Below are 23,608 nucleotides of genomic sequence, written 5' to 3'. Positions count from 1 at the left end.
TGGGTCCGATTGGCCCGGTTTGGCCCGTTCGGTCCAATCTTGGCCCGAATTCTATAAAATTGGTACCGAAATTCTCGTCTCAATCTCCTCCATCATATTTAGCCACAAAAATCACATTTTGGGCTTTCTAGAATAAATTCTCATTTATAGGTTAATTAGCCGTTAATTAACCGGGTTTTACATGACACATTTCAACTTTTTCAGAATTTTGCAGTGTATTAGAAGAATGAATTAAAATTAAGTTAGTTTGTTAATTTTTTTATTAGGTCAACTATTTTTAGTAATTTTTTTTTACCCTTGAATCCAAAATTTTGAGCAACAGGAATTAAAAGAACAACGTAACTGGAATTGAAAGGAGCAACCATCTCTGACTAAAACAGAAAAAAATGGAGCAACGATCACAAAATTCGCTAAAATACTATTACCTACCATAAAAAGCTCATCTATTAATGAATCTGTAACATGATAATATATATAATTACTACTAATTAATCAAACCAAAATCAAATCAACCCCACCATATATTTACAGTGTTTTATTAATGTTTTCATGGAAAAAAATATACTATAGCAAATATTGAAATAATTTTGAGGAAACAAAAAATTGGTATATTTTTTTTCTTAATTGAAAGTAAATATAAATTTAAAATAAATTATTTTATTGAATATATATTATTTTAAGTGCTATTAAATATAAATTCTTTTATATACTTTATAATTTATTATATTTTATGATAGTTTTCTTCTCAAATACTTTAGGATTATAATTTAAAATTTAGAGTAAAAAATTTATTATTTAAAGTTTAAAATTTGAGATAAATAAAATAAATTAAAAAAAATAACTAATGTTGGCTGTTTGGTTATCTAACATTACTATTGACAAATTTGCTTTTTATCAACAATAATAAAAGCATCTTTTCAAAAACAAATATAATGAAAGCATAACACTATGAAATAAGGGATAAGGTTTGTAAAAAAAAATTATACTCCTTACTTAAATTTAATAGGTATTTTCCAACTCATTTTCTCTTGATTAATACGTTGATTTATTTATTTATTTTAAATATTTCACATTTTTTTCAATATACTAAAAGTATTAAAAACTTAACTTTAATTTCTTAACTAACCATATTATACGAATAATAATTAGATCCTTCGTTCTTATTTAATTTATATCTATTTATTTTGTATTAATAAAATTCATAATACTGAGAAGTGAGAACTATCTTTGATTATAGTATAAAAATGAATGAAAGTTAATGATTTATTATTAATTCTTGTTATATTGTTCTTTCAATTCTTGTTGCTCAGAATTTTGGACCCAAAGAAAAAAATTACTCAAAATAGTTGATCTCATAAAAAAACTAACAAACTAACTTAATTTTAATTCATTCTTTTAATACATTGTAAAATTTCTAAAAATGTTAAAATGTGTTAAGTCCTGTGTACCTTTTTTAAATGGCAAAAAAAAAGAGAACACTTGTCATCTCTAAACACAAGTTACGCAAATTTTTTATGTGTAGAAACTTTTTTATTTCTACACCATAACATTGCCCTTTGTTTAATTTTTCTTCAAGATTTTTAGTTAAAGTTCTTTTCATATGTGCCTATGTACGTATTTTACTTTTAGAGGTCGTAATATTCCACTACCTCTAATTTACGAACTTAAGCGTAAAGCTTTGTGTGATAGAATGTTACAAACATCATCACACTTAAAATAAGCATAGTCATTGTTATCTGTTGACATCTTAAATAATTGTTGTCTAGACCCTGAAGTTGATGAGAGACACCTCTACGATTTGTTCCGCCAGGTCTGACAAGTGGTTTTGGTTTGTTTTGCCCCCACCCTTTTGTAAAATTTATTTTTGTTATGTTTTGTTTGATTGTGTTTTTTTCTTTCATGATTGTTTGTAAACTTTGTATGAATAAATGGAGTGTTATTTGTACAATATGAGTACTGTAAATGCAATGTTAAGTGTCATACTATGATTTATTTATATATTGATGTTTCTTTATTAGCAAAGGTAGCTTCTGTTAGAATTATAACAATGTCTTAATTGTTCTTAGTTAGTGCCATTATAGAATTATTTTCAAACCTTACTCTTTATCATTCATTTTTTAAATTGGAATATCCTAAAGAACTTTATCTTTAACTTTGTGTCTATACTCTTGCTATACATTTTCTTTTATTTGTTATTCTAACAAACCAATCTGATAAAAAATCTAAAATCACATCCTATGATCTCTGTGATGTTGATTTGTGTGATGAAATCCTCAAGAATATATATTTTTAAGCTTTTTTCTTTGTATGTTACATGCTTGATTAAATGCTTATAAACTCTTTGAATTTTGCTTCATTTGTTCTAACGATACGATTAAGAAGTTAGTTAATAAATGCAGGGTAGTTAATCAGAATTAACTAATATATGGGACTTAGGACTTGAGAGCATCAGCTTATGATTTGATATTACTAAAACGGAGTTAGAAATGTGTAGCCACATTACCTTCGTTATTTATATTCTATTGGATATGAAGAAATTAGAGATGCAATGGTAGTGTATTTTGGCATTGTAGTTAGATTCTATTAACAAAATTAGAGAGAGAATTTTGTGCTCTAAATTGAAAACCGCTATGTCATAATCATTTATGAATTGTGATGTGGTGTTTTATTTTTTACAAATTGCTATTGTCATGATTATTCTACCTTACTCACTCATTACTTATTTAATCCATGATTTCAGTTTAAGTTATTTATCTACAAGAATACACTATTTTTGTTAATTCACTATATTTTCATTTGACATATGAAATTGTGGTTTTTAACTTGCATGTTGGATTAACAGATAATATAAATAGACTTAAATTTATTATATAAGAAATTAAGATCAGAATGCATAATTGTTGAATGTATACGAACATTCAAATTACATGATCTATTTTATTTTTGTTCAATGAAAAGGGAAACTAAAACCCGCTTATTTAAGTATTGTCTTTTTTTTTTCTTTTATCACTACAATGCACATTTTTTAAATGTATGCAAAACATTTTCAAAGATACAACAATAGTTGGTGGTTCTCATAATTTTCTATCTGTGAATATAACAATGATAATATAAGTTTTTGTTTACTTTTCAAATTGTATTTGTGACTTCAATCTTTTTATTCAATAGTTTGACTATATAGTTTTAAGTTACATTGGTTCTTAATTAATAGGCTCTGTTGAGAGTAAATAATAATTAATTCTTTTTTTCATTTCGCAGTACTATCAATTATGAATGTGAACCGTCATTGTTTCGAAAAAAAATTTGGCTAGACAGTTTCTATGTAACAAACAATATCCTTTAAATCAGGTTTAAAAAAGAAAAAAAAAGAATTAAATGGTAGTTAAGAAAATGCTTAGTTTGATAAAAAGAATTGCTCATGAAATAATTTAAGGTGACTTCTTTAGGGATTTAAATGAGGTATTATTTTATTTAGTTTCAACATGTGTGTATGTTTGAATTTCTTAACATGCTTTGCGGAATAAAAGGATGTCTATTTAGTATTTTAAGGACTTTAAATTCCTCTATTATAAACTTTAAACTGCTTATGTGAATTAAGTAGTTTTAATGATTTTAAAGTTTGATTCTGGACTATTATTAAGACTCGAGTTTTAGAGTTTCGCATATTAACAGAGGCAAATGCAGAATGGCCAAATCTAGCGCAATGGTTGGAGCTAGCAATTTTTAGTCTATGGTTAAAATTGTTCTTTATTATCAGAACGAGCAACTTTATATTTTTATTGTAAGTAAAAATATACATTAAAAATCCTGTTGACAGATCAAGAATTTTCTTTAATGTAACATTAGTAGTTTAATCATGGGGTTAAGTTTGATTTTGGTCCGTAATGTAGAGGCAAAAATTTTATTTCGTCCCCGACCTTTTTTTCGCTATAAAATGGTCCCAAATGTTTAACTTAGTTTGAAAATCGTCCTTTTTACCAAATTTTTTTTTTTATTATCAAATTACTCCTAACTAAAAAAATATAAAATAAAAAAAACGGAAAAAGGGAGAAGGGAAGGTCGCGCATTAGGGGAGTGTTGCTTCCAGGGAAGAGGGGGAAGGAGGAAGGGAAAGTGGGGAATCTCCACGCCGCCGCTGCTACTCCTCGCCGCCACCGCTACTTTCTCGCCATTGCTCCTTTCTTCCTTAGCACACACTCACACTAATGGCAAGAGAGGAGAGAGCAGAGGAAGAGAGAAAGAGAAGAGAGGAACGGAGCCGTTCTCGTCGCCACACCCTTGCCCTCGTCGCGATTTGCAGTGCCGCGACTACCACAGCGCCCTCCTTGTCATGATTTGCAACCTGCCACCACCGCATCGCCGTTCTCATCGCAATTCGCGGCGTCGCCACCACTGCCGCAGCTCTTTCCACACGATCCGCCACTACCACCGCAGCTCTCCTCCCCTCGCGATTTGCAGTTTACCGCTGCAGCCCCTCCTTCCCCACCACCGCCGCAGCCCTTTCCCTCGCGATTTGCATATCACCTGCTCTCTCTTGAGGTCCCTCTAGTGCTATTTTAATTTTTTATTCATTTTTTCTTTAATTTTTCATATTTAAAGGAATGTGTTTTGCTTCTGCTTATTCCATTGTTGTTGTTGTTGATACTTTTGGTTGCTTCTGTTTATTCCTTTTATTCCATTGTTGTTGTTGATGCTTCTGGTTGTTTCTGCTTCTGCCTGCTTCTGTTTTTGTTTCTGCTTCTGGTTCTGCTTTTGTTGTTACTCTAATTCCATTATCCATTGTTATTGTTGTTGTTGTTCTTCTGGTTGTTGTTTGATTGTTGTTATTCTACTACTTCTGTTTCTGCATTTGCTTGTGCCCTGCGCTTCTGCTTCTGGTTGATTTTTGGGAAGAAGAGAAGAGGGGTATTTTTGTCCGAAAGATGATTTTAAAACTAAGTTGAACATTCGCGACCATTTTGTAGTAAAAAAAAGATTGGGGACGAAATAAATTTTCGACATCTACATTAGGAACCAAAATCATACTTAACCCTGTATAAAATTTTAAAAATATTTTGATATATTACTACCTCTTTCAAATATAATAACATTCCCTAGTAAAAAAATAAATAATAATAATAATAATAATCTCCTCGAAAAAATGTTCTTTCTCTTAATATTTTATATAATAAATAATCATAAAACACATATATCTTAAATATTTATAACATACTCTCAAATATTTTTTAACTCACTTATTTCTATAAAATTTAAATTTTTTTTATAGATTGGACAAAATACAAATTTCTGCCAAATCATAACTACATTTTGTGAACATTTATAAATAACTTACAAATAATATAAGAATTTGTCCAATTTCATCGAAAAAATTACAACAAATCTCAAATATATTACATAATTGTATCAATAATCATAGCCTGTTACTCATAAACTAATAGCATAAATGGTGTCTTCTTTCTACATGCTGCCATACACGCATCGTCATTCTACTATGCCATGCACGGCCATCATCACATGATGATTTTTGTTATCAGTACAGTAAAATTTTCTTTTACAAAAAAACTAATTTAAACTGTATCTATGTGTCTAAATATCTGTTTGATTTATTGACTATTCTAATTACCAAATTGACTTAATTAATTTAATTAACTAAAGTACATAATAATATATTAACGCGATAATTTTAAAGAGTTATTATCACACCATTTGCGATAAAAATAATACCCTAAATATTAGTTGATTTCATTTTAAAATTACTACAATTACATACATATATGTGAATTATTTTTCATATTGTGTATCCAGAAAATAATTACTATACATTTATATATAAATATATGTAGTTTAATTTATTTTTATTTTTTAATTTATATTTTACATTAATAATTAATTTAATATATACCTAGAACAATTTATTTTATTAGAAATCTAAGAATTTAACATTATAATTATTTGTTTTTCTTTTTTAAATAATTATAAGTATATTGCAAATTTTTTTAAAGCTTATTTATTTTTTTAAAAAAATTAATAAATCTATATGTTTTAAAAAATGTATATATATTCATCTTATTGCCCATAAAAAAATAAGCACTTTTAGTATATGTTAATATACTAATATTTTTTAAAAACTCTATTATCAATTAAGTGTAATAGTAATATAAACAATCAAGTTTTTTTGTTTATTTTCTTTTTTTTGCATTCAAATAATTTTTAAACAAGGAAAAAAAAGACTAAACACCTTGGGTAAAATTGGAATAATTAATAATAAATAGAAATATTTTTTATATTTAACATATTAAGTTTATTTAATGTAAAAATTAATTTTAAAATCGGATTTCTTTTAAATATGTAAATAAAAAAATAAAAATAAAAATTTTTTAAAAAATACAACCCATTTATTTTATTTGTTTCAAAACAAAAAAAATAAATTTCTAATTCTTAAGTAAATTTTAATTCAGTCACAAAAAAAAAAAAGTGAATTTTAATTCATAAGTTTTGGAAAGAAGCTCTTAACAACTACTGTGTTGGATTTGGTTACACAGTGGTTTTGGGTTTAGAAATATTTGTAAGGTTTATAATATAGAATGGAAAAGGGGAAGCGTTGTTGATGATAGAGATGGTAAAATTGCTTGATTACAATGATAGGACTAGCTAATTGGAGCGCACACCAAGATGATTTATACATTAATGCAGCTCATCACTTTTTGAAGAGTAACCGATCTTCCTGAAGGTAAGATATCGCTTGGTTGATAATAAATAATGCAGAGGAGGTCACTGTATTGCTGAGGGGTTAACACTTACCTCACATTCATGTAGGAGAAGCTATTTTGCTGATAGGTGGAGGTTCAAGTGAGGAAGTTGTATTGTGTTAGCAGGGCCCTTCCAACTCTACCAATTAATCTCGAGGATGCTGCTCGAAGTGAAGCTGAAATTGAGAAGACACTTCAGGTACATTGATTTGTTTGCAGGAGCTTATCTTTTACTTCATTTCTTTTCATCCATTGGTTAACTAATTCTGTAAATGAATGCAGGCTGGTGAACAACTTGTTCGTGTAAATCAGGATACACGTTTGAACTTTAGAGTACTTGACCTCAGAACCCCGGCTAATCAAGGAATTTTTTGCATTCAACCACAAGATGGAAATGTAAAGCATTTCATCTGAATTTTATTTTGAAGAGTCTTACTTATTCATGTTCATTCTTGAATTGCATGCTGTTGAGATGGTTGCTTTAAATTTTAAATTTACAGCAATTAATGCATACTACGACATTTAAGGTATAGATTTTCCCCATGATACCAAGTTGAATGATCAAATTATTTTTCATTGCATTATTCGGTAGGTATTCAGACAATTCTTATGATCTGGAGGCTTTGTTGAAATCCACACTCCAAAGTTGATTGCTGGGTCAAGCGAGGGTGGAGCTGCTGTTTTCAGACTGGGCTATAAAGGGCACCCTGCTTGCCTTATCCAATCACCACAGCTTCACAGGCAAATGGCAATATGTGCTGATTTTGGCCGTGTTTTTGAGATTATTCCTGCGTTTAGGGCTGAGGATTCCTTCACACACAGACATATGTGTGAGTTTACTGGTCTTGATGTTGAAATGCAGATTAAGAAGCATTATTATGAGGTATATTTGACTTTTAGGCATATGTTTCTTGGTATGGTTTTGAAATTATTGTGGTACATAACCTGATTTACTGATATTGAGTTTTTGAGCAGATTATGGATAAAGTTGATAGGTTGTTTGTCTCAATATTTGATAGCTTGAACCAGAATTGTAAGAAGGCTCTTGATGCTGTGCAGTGGCACACCAGTACCCATTTGAACCTTTAAAGGTAAGCAACTAAGCATCTTCTATTAAAAAAGAAATTGTATTAAATAAAAGAGTAATTATTGTTAACTATACCATGTTGTATTTGTTATGCTATGAACTACCAGTTGAAAAAATGTGAATACAAATGAATGCAATGCTTAAAGGCTTATATGATCTTATTCATGATCTGATATATCCCGGTTAATATGCAGTATCTTCGTCAGACTCTGCGGCTTACATATGAAGAAGGGGTTCAGATGCTCAAGGTAAGCTTAAAAATTTCCTTAGTATCCTCATTCTCAGTCCGTATCATAATCTTGTGTGCTTGCAAGTTGAAATGGGTTTATAGTCCCAAAAAGGATGAAATTATTGTCTTGATGCCTAATTAGGTTCCCTGCGTTCTGTTGTAAGGGGTGCTTCATTGATGCTGAGGCTTTCCCTCTATTTTTCCTCTTATAGATGGTTCTCGGTTTTCGTTGCAACTGTTGAATCATTGACCTCAACACTCAGAATTTTGTTTATCTTCACTAGTAAGAATATTAGAAAATGGTATGTCTTGCATATACTAATAATTTTTAATTTTGCTTCACAGGATGCTGGAGTAGAGATTGAACCTTTTGATGACTTGAACACTGAAGCTGAAAGTAAGTTGGGGCAGCTAGTTTTAGAGAAGTAACTCTCTCTCTCTTACACACACAGCAAAGAAGTGTAATATTTTATTTACTTTTTAATGACCTATTATTTTTGGATTAACTTGTTCTAATTTTTGTTTATAGGTATGACACGGAGTTCTATATCCTTTACTGGTACCCCTTGGCTGTAAGGCCATTTTACACAAGGTCTTGCTATGGTAATTCACAATATTCCAATTCATTTGATGTCTTAAGCAATAAGAGATTTTGTCATAAATTGGCATTGGTCCTAGAAATGATTTCATTGAACTTTTCATCTATATTGTATCCGTAAGAGAACACTTGTAAACTCCTGGAGCGCATTTAATATGTGTTCTAGAAACATTAATAGCTACTTATTCTTGATATTTTATATAGTTTTTAAACATTATAAATGAAAATAAATGTATATAATTGTCTTGGAGTATGCAAGTATTTTTGTAGCCATCATTGTTTTTTCATATAGTTATTTCCAGATAAGTTTAGAGTTTGCTAATGTTTTTATTCAATATTCTGTGTTGCTTGCCCCTTAGATGAGGAGATCATTTCAGGAGTTCAGTGTGTCCACAATGCAGAAATGTTGAAAAACAGCTGAGTCTTGCAGCATTGATGTCAAGACGATATCTACATACATTGATTATTTCAGGCATTCTTCATGGCCTTTTACTCAGTTCATCTTGCCATATAATTCTTTGTTTCTTTGTGTAACTCTAGCAGCTATTGTCTCCATACATCGGTAAATATCATTTTAATAAAATTGTTACTTCTAAAAATCAATATATCTAGACATAACTTGTGTCCAAACGAGTAAACCATTATTTTGACCATTGAAATATTAGTTTGTGACAAAATGATCCCTTAAAAATTGGTAATTATTTCATGGTACCTGAAATATTGTTTCCACTTGACAGAAATCACTTAATATAGCTGCCACTTTCTTTGTTGAATACACCCTCAGAATGTTCAAATTTTTCTTTACTCGGTAACCAGCAATTTAGTGACCTATTTGTTTAATGAAAAATGGATCTGGATGTACTTTCAATCAGGATGTTCAAATCTTCCACTAAAATTTATTTGTCTGTTTTGGACTTTTTGGTAAAAGCAATGCGATGAGTATAGAATGATAGAATGGTGTTTGATTGCATTAGGTAGGTAGTGTTTCGCACTGGGTATTTTATTCACTAGTAGTCATAGGATTAGGATGGTGCATTTTGAGTTTCCTTTAACCGAAGTTTGAGGCAAGACGTAATATGAATGTCTCCCCGTTTGGTGCCAAATTTTGTTTCATGTTCATTTGATGAGTGATGAATTTCTACATAATGGTGGAAACATGACCAAGAAAATAAAAGGTAAAAAATAAAGAACCCTGTTTGGCATCACCCATGCAAGATGCACCTCTAATACACTGATACCACCACGGCAATCAACTCGCAAAGTCGCAGACCAATACGCACACATCTTGTTGGAGATGACATTGCACTTTCTGTTATCTATACTCGTTAAGTCTTAATTTATTCATATTACGTTACAAACACTAAACCTTAGAGAGAGAGAGGACAACAATTCCAAGCTCCAAAAAGGAATGGTTAGTTACTTCTTACCTATATGAGACTGACCCAGCGCTAGTTCAAGAACAGTTTTTTTTTTTCCCTCGCTGGATACCTAGGATTGCGCAATAATGGATTTATTTATTTGTTCATTAAATTTAAACTTGAAACTACAATGGATTCTTTCAAATTCTAGAAAGTAAAAAGTGAAAATTTATAATTTTTCTGTTATTCATTTTCATTAGTACTGGAAAGTAAACAATAAACTAAGATATGAAGTTGTCTAATAAGAACATTTAATAATTTTTTAAGTAAAACTATAAAAATTCAAAGAAGAACAAAAGAAAATGTATTCCACTAAACCAAATTCTAAACAAAACTTAATAACAAGTAAATTGTTTATTAAAATAAAAACGAAACCTTAAAAAACTGTAAACTCTAGACCACTTTTGGTTCCTAATTAAAATTGAAACTCTCTTGGAAGGATTTAATTAACATGAGTTATCCACCTTGGCTTTAGCTTCTTCACTTGCAGACTTGACAAATTTCTTCCAATAAGAATGATTTTGCCACACAACAGACATCTCTTCGATGGGAACTCCCTTGGTCTCCGGAAGAAACTTATGGATAAAGCAGCTCATAACCAAAACAAACACAGCAAAGAAGATGAAGAGGCCAAATTTCATATGGCAGAGCATGGAGGTGAATACTTGAGCAATCGCGAAAGTGAAAATCATATTAACGGACACATTGATACTCTGAGCTGCAGATCTGACTTCAAGGGGAAATATCTCGCTAGGAACCAACCATCCAAGAGGACCCCATGACCATGCAAATCCCATCACATAGATGCATATAAATCCCACCACAAGGAACGCATACCATTTTGGCAACGTTCCTGGGTTTCCATCTACTCCAAATTTGCTTGCTATTGCGGCGGTTATCACAATCTGCATCCATCCATTATATATAACAAATTCAACAATAATGTAGGCAAACTAATAATTAAAAATATAAATGAGTAAAAATGTACCTGACAGATAAACATCTGAGCACCGCCTTCGAGAAAGAGCTTGCGCCTTCCAACTTTGTCAACGGTAAAGATTGAAACAAAGGTAGCAAGAGCATTAAAGCCACCGGTGATCATGGAAGACATAAGGGAAGCATTGCTACCAAAGCCAATGGTTCTGAACAAAACAGGAGCATAGAAAGTAATCACATTCATGCCTGTGAGCTGCTGGAAGAAAGGAATGGCTATGGCCATCACGAGCTGAGGCCTATAATGCCTCTTCAACAGAGTGGCCCATGGGTGATTTACTGCCGCGGACGATTGACTCGCCTCAACAAGGTCCTTGAACTCTTCCTCCACGTCACTGGTTCCTCTAATCTTGATCAGCTCTTGCTTGGCTTTCTCATCTTTGCCACGCTCGATCAAGGAGCTCGGCGAGTCGGGGAGAAAGATTGCGCCGATGACGATCATCACGGCGGGGACAGCCGCGAAACCCAAGCTGTAGCGCCAGCCTTCACCGTTCTTCATCTTGGCGAAGAAATAGTTGAGAACGTTGGCGACAAAGATGCCAATGGTGATGGCCAATTGGAACATCATGTTAAGGGCTCCTCTGTATTTGTAAGGAGCAACCTCCGACACATAGATTGGAACAGACTGATTAGCACATCCAATTCCGAAGCCAAGCAACATGCGACCAACAATGAGCATCCACACTTTCTGAGCAAACGCATTGAAACCGGCACCCACGAGAAACAGAATACCGCCAGACAACATGGTAAGACGCCTTCCAAAGATTCGAGTGATGGAAGACGCACAGAGTGATGCCACGAGAGCAGCCAGATACAGGGAGGATGTAAAGAGTGTCAAAACCTGGCTGTCAAACCTGCAATACTGATTGTCAGATGGCTTCATGTTCATCTCCTTTGCATACACGTCTGGGAAAAATTTCTTTAGAAAAGGATCCATCGATGTAACTCCACCTGAGATGCCAAGATCATATCCAAAAATTAGTCCTCCAAATGCAGCAACCATACACGTCACAAAAACCCGGAAAGTGAGTTTTCCCGGATATTGCTTCCCATTGGCAGAGCCCTTTCCAATGAGTCCTCCGGCCATTGTTGTATTTGATCGGTGAGTGGAATGGAACACAACACTTTGAGTTGCTAACAAGGGAGAAGAATAAAAGAACAGCTGATGATGAGGGATAGATAGAAGAGAAGAAGAGAAAAGAAAAGACTAGTGTTAGGTTTGTAGGAAAGAACGCAAAGACTATGCTATTTTATACATGATTCAGGCAAGGACTTCTGCCAGAATTGTTATCTTTTATATGTAAATAAGATTAGATAAAAATGATCAAGTTTTAGATAAAAATTAAAAGATAAATTATAGGAAATAGGATATCAATGTGTGATCAATATAAGAGATAATGTATAAAAATGAGGTATATAAATTTAAGTTTTTGTATACAGAAAAGTTAATAAAAATTCTGACTACTACTTTTAATAATATTTAAATTAAAAATGATTTAATTTAAAAATAATAAACTATTTAGAATAAGGTTAAATTTCTTTTTTATGAAATTAAATATTTGTAAAAGTAAATTAAAAAATAGTTTAATTTAAAATAACACCGAAATTTTTTAAAAATATCATCGAAATTTTTTAAACATGACATCAAATTTCTCTCAACATTTTATTCATCCACATCCTTTTTTCATATTTTATCTTTTTTTTCTCCAAACATGTTTTTTTTTTCATGTTTCTGTTATTGATACAAATTTTTTTCTGTATCTTCTTGTATTTTAATTACTTCAAAAATAAAAATTTTAACTAAACAAAATTAATTGACTTGTATACTTTTAAATCCTAAATAACAAATTGTCTTGTAATATGAGAAGGGAAATTCAAATTTTGTTTATTGTGGTAACATTTTTTGTTTTATACAACATTTCAATGTCATTTTGTTTTATATAACAAATTTCGATGTCATTGCTATTTTATTTGTGTTTTATATAAAAAAATGTCAGTGTTCCTTTTCTTCTTTTTTATTGTCATTTTTTGTATTCTTTTATTTTTCTCCTTCATAAAAATTTTAAAATACACAAACAAATAAATAAATAAATAAGATAAATAAGAATAAAGAAAAAAAGTATAAGAAAAAAACAATGTCAGAAATAACAAGAACAATGACGACGACAAAGAATAAAGAGGAGGAGGAGGAGGAGAAAAAGAAAAGAAACAATCAGGTTCTAGGATTACAAATTATGTTGAGGAGAAAGGTTCAGGTCCAAAAACCGTTGCACTCGAGGTCTACGAGAACTAAGAGAGAAACAAGAGATAGAAACGACACCTTATGACCTTATCATTCATATCTATTATATATTTTTTTTTTTTTGGTTTCCCACGGTATCCCCCAACCCGACAGGTCAAGAACTAATCCGCCGCGGTACTGAGCTCCATTTAAGGGTTTGCCGCTTTATATTTTAACTGTCCAACTTGGTCACAAACACAAAAGGCCCAACACACAGACTTTGCCAAAATAATCATGGTCCCTGGTTACCCCAGAGATTTTAAAATAGTAAAATATCAATGCCAATTATTCATATCCAGGTAAGCAAAAAAATGAGAACAAAATCTCGTAAAATGCTATATAATTTCCTACATCGGTTGACAAATCTTAAGTAACAAAATTGGCCTCCAATAAAATGCACGCTGCCATCTTTCTCCCTCAAAATACTGCAAAAATGGTATCAAAATTCAGATATTCAGTTTCTCTTAAGATGCCAATCGAACTCTTTTCCCTTCAATACAAAACTTCCGACTCCCTGTAAGCTGCACTCAAAGGACCAAACAAAGCATGTCACCACTTGGTAGAGAATACATGAAGCAATGATAGCATGAACGTTTGAAGGGGGTTAGTTTGATTAGTTTTCCACAAATGATGTGTAATACAAATATCCATACCTTTTGTTTCAGGTAAGCAATAGCCTCTTTTTTCGATGAAAAGTTGGACAAAACCGAAGATGCATGCTCATCAATAAGGGCTTTGAGCTGTTTCAGTTTCAATGATTCTCCAGGCACCTGTATTAAGCCGGTGATCAATCATCAATTCAACAGTGAGAAAGGGAAGATGCAGAATTGTAATAAAATAAATAGGCCTCACCGTTCGTAAAAGTTGTTTACACAACTTCTTCAGCTTCACTTTGGATTCAACCACCTTTTCTACTTTGACTAAATTGTTGTGTGTTTGTTTTTCCAAAGAATCAGTATCATCAGATCCTTCATCATCACTATTATCAAATGATGTCTTTTTACCCTGATAATAGCAGCCAGCTACTTTTTTGGGCCTGTCCTTTATGCCTAGTCCTTGCTTTCCGGTGGTGGATTTGTCCTTAGTATAATTAGGATCACAGCATAGTACAAAAAATTAAGATCAGTCCAGCCTCACAAGCAACTGTAGTTCATAGCTCATAATTGAATATCCCATGTGACTAATATTGTCATTTGATTAAATGTTATGCAGCATATTAAGAATTTTCAGGGTAAGGAAACATATACTTGGACTAGGTTGTAGAGATTTTCTTGATCTTCTTCATGAAATGCAGTTCTCTCCATCCTGTTTTTAGCACCTTCAGATGTAAGGGATTTTCTCTTCTTTAATTCTGCCCCAAGAAATCCACCAGAAACAAACCCATACTTATAGCCCCACCACTCTGGAGGAATGCTTGGATAAGCAGGTTCTGTGCCTAAACAATAGAAACGGATTAAGGATCCAAGAATAAATAAATTACAGAATAGAAATACCAAGGACACAATGTAGAAGTTTAGGATTAAGATTTTCAAAGAGAGTACTTTAGGCTGTGGGAGAGTGCTCTGTACTAAGTAATAATTGATGGCTCTTAAGAGTTTAATATGATCGATTATTTTTTAAATGGAAGATAAGAGGTTTTGACAACATGCAAAATAAGGAATGAGGCTTTGATATGAATGTAGTATAATAATGAAGATATAATGACGATATACATAGTATAGAAACCTCATTGCAAATTTGTACGTTTAGATTATACCTTTAACATTTTGAATTTCAGATGCCTTTAACAAGTCCAGTTCATCATCAACGTCAGATACTTCACCCTTTTTAACCTATTATCAACAAAATCCCAGACAATGTTAAATCAATTAATGATGAAATATATTGGGGGGGCTTGACTTTAGAAAATTGCTACATAACCACACAAAAGTTCCACATCCATATTATACAGAACAACCACTCCTTAAAACTCGGATACTAATATAAAAAAGTAATGCAACATTCCCTTTATTATCAATAACATCATGTCAAATTGTGGATTTGTGGCTATACTAAAAGAAATGGTTTATCCATGCTTGGAGTATGGAACTTACAAGAATTCCTTCAAGATCCTTTAAGGAATATTCAGAGACGAGCTTCCCCCTCTCTCTTCTCTTGTATCTGAGCATAAAGAAAAGCAAAAGAAATATATATAGTTAACTACACAGTAGAACCCCAAAAAGAAAAGGAATTAAATTGAAAGCGCATAGACACAGACCTTCCTTGTCGTCTGGTAGCTTTGGAGACAGAGTCCTCATCATCAAAAGGTACACTAGTCTTGGTTCGCACATTAGGTTTTCTTTCCTCTATTCCTGCCAAGGAATGACAGAAAAAAACATTAATGAGGCATCAGAATGTAGTAAAGTGGACATTTTGTTGGAAATCATAGTTGTGAATATGATACCTGAGTCTTCAACTTGTGGAGCTTGCTACAAATCACATGTAAAGAAATATTTGAGTCAGCAAAGTAGTAGAATAAGGACCAAAAAGCGAAACGATGAGTTGAATGTGAGACATACCACTTTCAACCTTTTGAGGATATTATCAAACTGAGTAGTGTCAAAAGCCCAATTGTTTGGCTTCTCTAAGCCAATTCCTATTGAAAAATAAGCACAAGCATAAGCAAAAGCATAGTATAGAATTGAATTTAGAAGAATGACGAGAAACAGTACCAATAGTGTCTTGCTTGTTTTGAACACGGACATAGCCTTTGATTCCCTGCTTCTCTTTGCCAAGGCCTTCACCTTCTTCCCATCCCTAAAATCAAATCAAATAAGATTCAAATTCAAGGAAAACAAAAGAGAGAGAAGAGAAGCAGCAGCGCACCATTTGCTTCATGAGGCGAAAAGCAGCGGATTGCCTGGCGACACCGACATAGCAGACAGGGGATTCAGGTGCCGCCATGCCTGCCAACTATTCTTCTTGTTGTTGTGCAGTTATGCCGCCGATTATGTGTTTGGTTGCTGGCACAATACAAACTTGTGTTGTGCTTACATTCGTGGCGGGTTTCACTTTTGCTCCTGCACTCTGCCCTGCCTTCTCTCTAATTCACCGCACCACAATTGCCTGTCATCGAGTTTTGGTCAATCCAATTAAATCATATGAATTGCTGCATGTTCTTTAATATCTACATTGCATATACAAAACTTCATGATACAAATAGGGAGTTAAACCCCATTTTGGTCCCTGAGATTGGCGCGCTACACTGATTTGGTCCCTGACTTCCCAATTGTTATAATTTGGTCCCCAGATTAAAAAAAGTGCACCAATATAGTCCCTCCTCAATTCAGTTAGTTTGATAGCTCAAATCTTGTCATGTTGGACATATTAAAACGACGTTGTACACTGGCGCTAAAAGAGCACTAAATGATGTCATCTCAGGTTTGAACAATACTAAAAGAGAGGGGTATTTCGTTTTAGTATTGTTCAAACACTCAAACGACGTCATTTAGTGCCTTCTTTAGGGTGACAAGGCTTGAACTACATCACTAACGGTGTTGAGTTCCGGATACACGATGGACTACATTGGTACACTTTTTTGAATGTGAGACCAAATTGTAGCAATTGGGAAGTCAAAAACCAAATCAATGGGACTTAACTCTACAAATAGGCATGACAACGATAAATTCAAATTCAACAATGGCACAAGAGGAACAGCCATTTTGTTTAATCATCCTTAACTCTGTTTGAAAACAACAACAAACACAAGTAATAGTGCTTCGTCAACAACAACACCCACAATCATCTCATCATCATCGTCATCATCATTAATCACTAAAATTAATCAGCACCCTCAACAACATTCTTGCTATAATAATCGTTCCAATCTTCTTCATCAGCATTCCTTTGTCTTCTATTACCACACTCCATCAAGGTCAGAAGACACAAACGCACTGAATAAAATCACAGAAGACTTACGGAAGGACGAGTGGCGAACGGCGAAGAGGATGACGAACGAGATGCGACGAAGACCGGCGAAGATGCTGCTGCCGCGGCGATGAAGATAGGCCAAGATCTTGCTGGAGGCGGCGACGGAGACCGTACTGGAAGCTGCGATGAAGACCGGGCTGGAGGCGGTGACGTTCAGGCTGCAACGAGGGAAGGGGACGACGATTCTGCCTCAGCCCTCAGACGCGGGAAGACGACGATTTTGAGGTGAAACAGTGAGAGTTTGAGACGGTGGCAGTGAGAGGGGAGGATGGTGGCGGACGTCGATGAGAGGAGAGCCGGAGAGGTGCGAATTTGTGGGCTGAAATTGTGAGAGGATTTGAATTTTGGAAATGGAGAGAGTATGAGTGACGGCACTGCAGAAAAGGGTGATAGGGTTAGGGTTTACTTTCTCAAAACAAACTAGTGTAAAACCCACATATATTGGTCCATTGTAAAAATTTATTATTATATGTCTATTGATTGATATTAATAATGGTTACTTTTAATCAGCGTTCTAAAAACCGAATCAGACCGGCCGGTTCAATCGGATTAATTGAAAATTGGTCTTTTAGTCAGTTCGGTTGAGATGAAAAACCGTTTAGCAAAAAAATGGTGAAAAAATCGGTCAAGTCGACAGTTAACCGGTGAATCGCTTGAACTGGACGTTTTTTTTTTGTTTTCAATTAAAAAATAAAACAAAAATATATTAACCCCCCTCTTTCTGGCACACACCCACGAGGCCACGACCCATCACCACTCAGCCCCTCTCTCTCTCTCTCTGATCTCACGAAACCCTAGCAGTCCTCTCTCCCTCCCAGACCGCCAACAGCAGCAGCCAGCGACCAGCGCCGCCGTCACTGACGAACTGTTCTCCTCAGCCAGCGTCGAGCTCCGCGGTCGCGATTCTCTTCTCCTGGATCGCTTCACCTCGCGTCGCCAGGTATGCTCGTTGTTGGCGTTGCCACCTCTTTCCTCGTCGTCATCGGCAACCCTGAAATCATGTCTCCATCTTCATCATCGATCCCCCTCTCTCGCGCGTCAAGCCTGTCTTCGATCCCCTCTGTGCCCAATCTCACTTCCCCTTTTCCGTCGCCGTCACTTGGATTTCTCCTTCGCCGCCAGTCTTCAATTTAACGTTTCTTGTTTTGTACTTTTATTTGGTTTTCTGATTTTTTATTCTGAGGCTACTAATTTCTGGTTATTTTGAGTTACTGAATTCTGAGTTTGTAAGCCTTCATCCCTACCCTACTTCAGTTTCATTTTTGGGAGTTAATTGCTGTTTTTTTTTTTATTTAATTAAGTTGATTGTTAGCTTGTTTTTCTAGGTTAATTGTTGGTTTTTGATTGCTATCTTTTGCATTTAATTTTCGTTCATTCCTGTCTTATGCTTTTTTAGCTTTTTTTATTTTGTTAATTAAATGAATTAATCAGGTTTTTGTAATTCTATTTTTTAAGTTTTAGATTTTGTTTTTGTTCTGTTTTTAATGTTACTGCAGTTTGATTTGGTAGTCTGTTTGTTTGATTTCATATGTTTTTGTAATTGTATTTGTTTTTTTCAAATTCTGATTATGTTTGTTCCAAATTTAAATTTTGTTTGCAAATTCAATGGTTGGTGGTTATTACTGAATTGGTGGTTAGTTTTGATTATTAGGTTATAAATTGAAATTTTAAATTTTATTAGGTTAAAATTTATTGAAATTCAAATATTTAAAATTATATATTAAATTTTTAATAATTTTATTTAATAGTTAATAAAACCGGTTGAATCTCAGTTGAACCCCGATCAAATCATTAAACCGTAAACCAGTGACTTCACCGATTTATTGACCGGTCCAATTCTCGCAACCTTGCTTTTAATTAAAAAGTTTTTGTGTATCAAATTTTATTATCTAATATATAAAATTATTCCAATTTATATTTATAGAGATCAAATAATTTTCTTATTTTTATAATTCATATTAACATCTATTAAAAAAAAGTTATATGCTAAAATCTATTTTATTAATTTTTTAAAATAAATTAGACACTATTATTTTAAAATTAAATTGAAAAAATAATATAAAAATTATATAAATTATATTCTATTAATAAATTACACTACAACATAATTTTATTTAATATTAGTTAAAAATATTCAATTTTTTAATGTCTAATAAAAAATATCCCAACATAAATTATATAACATTAATTTAATTTTTAATCATAATTTTGTAAAATCACATTTATACCAATATATTTTGCCTATTAACAGTATTTTTATATATGATGAATTAGTATTATTATTTTTAACTTTTACTATATGTCACTCTAAATTTTAGAGTAAATAATATCCTCCATATGAGTTGTTGCATATTTGCATAAAATTATTGACCTCTTTACATAACAATTAGAGTATCATACGGTAAATAAATATAAATACTAACACGAAAAAAAAATATTTTTGAAGAGCTAAATTACAATTCAACTTATACTTAAAAGTTAAAATAAAAATTGTTATTTTTCAAAAATAAAATTACTATCATAAAATTATTTTATTTGACAAATTTATAGTAACATGATATAATTCTATAAATTTATACATATTTTTTAATTAAATAATTTTTAAATAAATAAAATTATTTAAATGAACCCACATGCATACGTGTACTGTTTAAATTTTTATGGCTTAAATTTTATTTTTATGTGTTTTTATATAACTTTTTAAAATTTTTATTCATTATATATTAACCATTTAATAATAGATTCTAATTTTTAGTCATTATTCAATAAAAGAATAGTATAATTTAACAAATATATAAATTATATACTTATTTTAAGATTTTAAAAGAACATATGTATTAAATTTATAAATATTTTAGAAGGATTATTAAGTTGGACAATTTGATATTCATATCTATTTTTTAATAAAATTAACTTATTAAAAAATTTAACAAGATTAAAAAAAGAAAGAATTCAAGAGAGACCAAAATCAAACCATAATTATGCCTATTGGAAGAAAATTAGAATCTTATTTTTTTATAAGTATTTACTGTTTTAAATAACTCTATCATGTTTCGTTTACACTGTGAACGAGATTATATTTTACGTATTTCGTTTACAATGTAAACAAGATATGGCAAGTATGACTGGGACGTGTATATCTCGTTTATAGTAACTTATATATATATATATATATATATATATATATATATATATATATATATATATATATATATATATATATATATATATAATATAATATAATATAAGACTTTATTCAACATCTATAAAAGGATGTGTAATCTTTGTATTCTTCACACACATTTCATATCCTTTCTCTATCTCGTTTCTCTAAAAAACAAAGTTGAATGGCCAGTAACAATCCATTCACAGTTGTGGAGCTTTATCCGAATTGTCGTATGAAAAATGGTGACAACGGGGTGATATTTGAGTGTTCAGGATCCGATATTCTTTCGCACTCAACGTGTGGAGACGCTGTCGGATTTGAAGAGTTTGATATTGAGCATGCTTGGGGGGACACAAGCGAGGAAAATCGGAAAGGTGGCGTATAGGTTGCTGGCATCCATGGAAAATGGAGTCTTCTGGTTTCAGCTATTTCGACTTCACGGGGACGAGCATGTGCGACTGATGTTCGACATTCACGGGAGGATCATGTGTGAACAGGTAATGGAGCTATCCGCCGAGGTGGGTCACGGTGGTAGTGAGAGTTCCACACAGGACACGTATGTGTGCAGGATGACCGACCTCTCGCACCACCGCCCATTCATGTCGCGATTCTGGAGAATGAGGCAGAAGAGGGTGAGGAGGAGTCGGACGAGGACTACGTGGCAGACATTAGAGACAGTGAGTCTTCCGATGGCGGCGATGAGGATGAGTTTGTACCGGAGACACTTGCAAGGGCTATGCCGTGCCATGTGCTGCCTCCACCTCACTCGATTCCGGCACTATCGGCTATGCCAAGTCACTATCACATTCTAGATCTGGACGCCATGTGGAGTGGATTTCAACCTAGACGGTGGTGTGGAGTTTCAGGTCGGATACAGGTTCAGAAGCCGAGTGGCGGTGCTTCAAGGTGTGAAGAACTACAGTATTCGCAGGAGTGCTGTGTACCGGGTGATCGAGTCCAACCGGTTAAAGTACCATGTGCAGTGTCGTCAAGCCGATAGTGGGTGTCAATGGAGCCTCCATGTGGTCCTTCGTCAAAATTTTGGATACTAGTAAGTTCAAGTTTAATTGTGAATTTGAGTAGTTTTGTATGATATGTTATTTTGGTTAGACATATTGTGTAAGAATATATTTTGTTGTTGTGACTAGGGAGGTTCGGAGATTTGGTGGACCACACAGCTGTCTAGCACCCACCATGTCTCAAGACCATCATCAGTTAGATAGTAGTCTCATCTGCAAAGTGATATCGCCCATGATTCAGTCCAACCCGTCTGTCACTATCCCGGTCTTGCAAAGTGCGGTCCACGCAAGCTATCACTTCAAACCCTTATACAGAAAGGTGTGGATGGCAAAGCAAAAGGCCATTGCACGGATCTACGGTGATTGGAAAGAGTTTTATAACAAGGTGCTGAAACTACTTCAGGCACTGCAGAGCTGTTTCCCCGACACCATATGTGACCTACGCGTCAAAACGTACTATGAAGGTCACCTCATGGTGCGCGACTGCTGCATGTTCGACAAAGTATTTTGAACTTTCCCATCATATTTCGAAGCCTTCAAGCATTACAAGCCATTTGTCTCTGTAGACGGCACACATTTGTATGGCAAGTACGGTGGAGTGTTGCTTATAGCGGTGGCGCAAGACGGGAACAGCAACATACTGCCAATTGCTTTTGCCATTGTTGAGTCTGAGAGCACCGAGTCATGGTCGTTCTTTCTTACTAATTTGAGGCGCCACGTCACCCCACAAGACGGCTTGCTGGTTATATCGGACAGATCTCAAGCCATCAAGGCTGCCCTTGGAGCTGATGATATTGGGTGGCATCCCCCTAGGGCTTTCCATGCTTACTGTATCAGACATATGGCTGCGAATTTTATGAGCCGATTCAAGTCAGCCGAGAACAAGTGATACCTCATAAACGCTGCTTACAGTCCAAGTCAGGCCGGGTTTGAGTGGTACATGACTACCCTAAACAATGCCAAAATCATTAAATTTAACAACCATAACGAAACTAACCTCGAAGTCGGCTGCCCCGACGTAATGTGTCATCTCATTCAGCCTGTTTATGTCCCAGTCATTCCCCACTTGGCGCGCAATCACCACTCGGGTCAAAGGTATAGTCAGAAAGGGTTAAAAGAGAGGAGAAAGATGTCGAAAAAGTGAAACTGGAGTCTGGAAGTCAGCTGTAAACGATTTCTATATATAGGGGCGTACGGGCCATATCTCATTTTTAGTGTAAACGAGATATACACATGTCACGCTTACATGTCATATCTCGTTTACAATGTAAACGAGATATGGCAGGAGAATTTATTTCGATAATTTCTCTAAAAATTATTTATTTGCGTAAATATTACATTTATTTTATTTATAAAAATAAAAAATTCGGCAAAATTTTGCTTTCTATGTTATTATGCAAAAACTTAGTATAAATTTAAATGCCTATATTACTTCGATATCCCAAAAAATTAATTAAATAAAAATATTTTAGATTTGACTGAATATCAAATAGGCATTATGCTTAAAACAATTGATGCACAATAAGATCCGCAAATATAACATTTTACATGCTAAAATAGTTAAGATTAAAGTAAAAACTAAAGTGATTATATATGCCAGATTAACTTGCAACTTACTAAGTTTTTTATTTTTACTACTCTATTCTTATTATATAGAAAAACTTTAAAAATTAAAGATAATAGATATTTTTAGTGTAGTATAAATTTATTAATATATTTTTTTAATACCAAATCTATTACAACTTCACGAATAAAACTTACACACTTGTTAATGAGCCAAAAAATAAAAGAATATTATGGAATCCAATAATAATAATGTAAATTTTTTGTTTTAGATGATTCTATCAACCACATTATTTTTATTATAGATAAAGTCACGGGCTTAATATAACCGGATTACATAATCAACACTTAAAAATAAAATAAAATAAAATAAAGCTACTCTACTTGTATTACATCAATTATAAAATGGTAGAACTAAAGATCATCATATACCACTAATTTTTCTCATTATTTTCTGATATTGTCATTACTAGAAAAATACAATTAGAGAAAAAGGATAATGGATGTTTGGATGAAAGCAAAAAATATAACCGTCA

The 23,608-nt window shown here is 33.0% G+C and overlaps 3 protein-coding genes and 1 pseudogene across 5 annotated transcripts; 2 read left to right on the top strand and 2 right to left on the bottom strand.

Moving 5' to 3' along the window:
• The first annotated feature begins 3,856 nt into the window (after nt 1-3,856).
• LOC112779469 (aspartate--tRNA ligase 2, cytoplasmic-like) lies at nt 3,857-9,266 on the top strand (annotated as a pseudogene).
• Nucleotides 9,267-10,249: 983 nt separating this feature from the next.
• Nucleotides 10,250-13,439, bottom strand: LOC112790849 (sugar carrier protein C). Its single transcript, XM_025833443.3, has 2 exons — nt 11,070-13,439; nt 10,250-10,986 (listed from the first exon to the last, which is right to left on the bottom strand). The coding sequence occupies exons 1-2, from the start codon at nt 12,159-12,161 to the stop codon at nt 10,528-10,530; spliced, it is 1,551 nt and encodes a 516-aa protein (XP_025689228.1). The 5' UTR covers nt 12,162-13,439; the 3' UTR covers nt 10,250-10,527.
• A 135-nt stretch (nt 13,440-13,574) lies between these two features.
• On the bottom strand, nt 13,575-17,762 carry LOC112790848 (G-patch domain-containing protein 1). 3 transcript variants are annotated; one of them, XM_025833440.2, is made up of 12 exons: nt 17,313-17,762; nt 16,221-16,460; nt 16,067-16,151; nt 15,914-15,990; nt 15,799-15,823; nt 15,613-15,706; nt 15,449-15,515; nt 15,112-15,187; nt 14,603-14,790; nt 14,208-14,435; nt 14,009-14,125; nt 13,575-13,876 (listed from the first exon to the last, which is right to left on the bottom strand). In XM_025833440.2, exons 2-12 carry the CDS (start codon nt 16,296-16,298, stop codon nt 13,820-13,822), a joined length of 1,092 nt encoding a protein of 363 aa, XP_025689225.1. In that variant the 5' UTR covers nt 16,299-16,460; nt 17,313-17,762; the 3' UTR covers nt 13,575-13,819. The 3 variants fall into 3 exon arrangements, with proteins under 3 accessions (XP_025689225.1, XP_025689226.1, XP_025689227.1); XM_025833441.2 differs by having other exon boundaries at nt 14,603-14,784; XM_025833442.2 differs by having other exon boundaries at nt 15,613-15,700.
• Nucleotides 17,763-21,684: 3,922 nt separating this feature from the next.
• On the top strand, nt 21,685-22,398 carry LOC112779462 (uncharacterized). The gene is made up of 2 exons (XM_025823742.1): nt 21,685-21,973; nt 22,043-22,398. The coding sequence occupies exons 1-2, from the start codon at nt 21,685-21,687 to the stop codon at nt 22,396-22,398; spliced, it is 645 nt and encodes a 214-aa protein (XP_025679527.1).
• Nucleotides 22,399-23,608: the final 1,210 nt, after the last annotated feature.

The sequence above is a fragment of the Arachis hypogaea genome, chromosome 3 (genome assembly GCF_003086295.3).
Source record: "Arachis hypogaea cultivar Tifrunner chromosome 3, arahy.Tifrunner.gnm2.J5K5, whole genome shotgun sequence".
Taxonomy (NCBI): Eukaryota; Viridiplantae; Streptophyta; class Magnoliopsida; order Fabales; family Fabaceae; genus Arachis; species Arachis hypogaea.
This window is presented reverse-complemented; position numbering and strand designations above follow the sequence as displayed.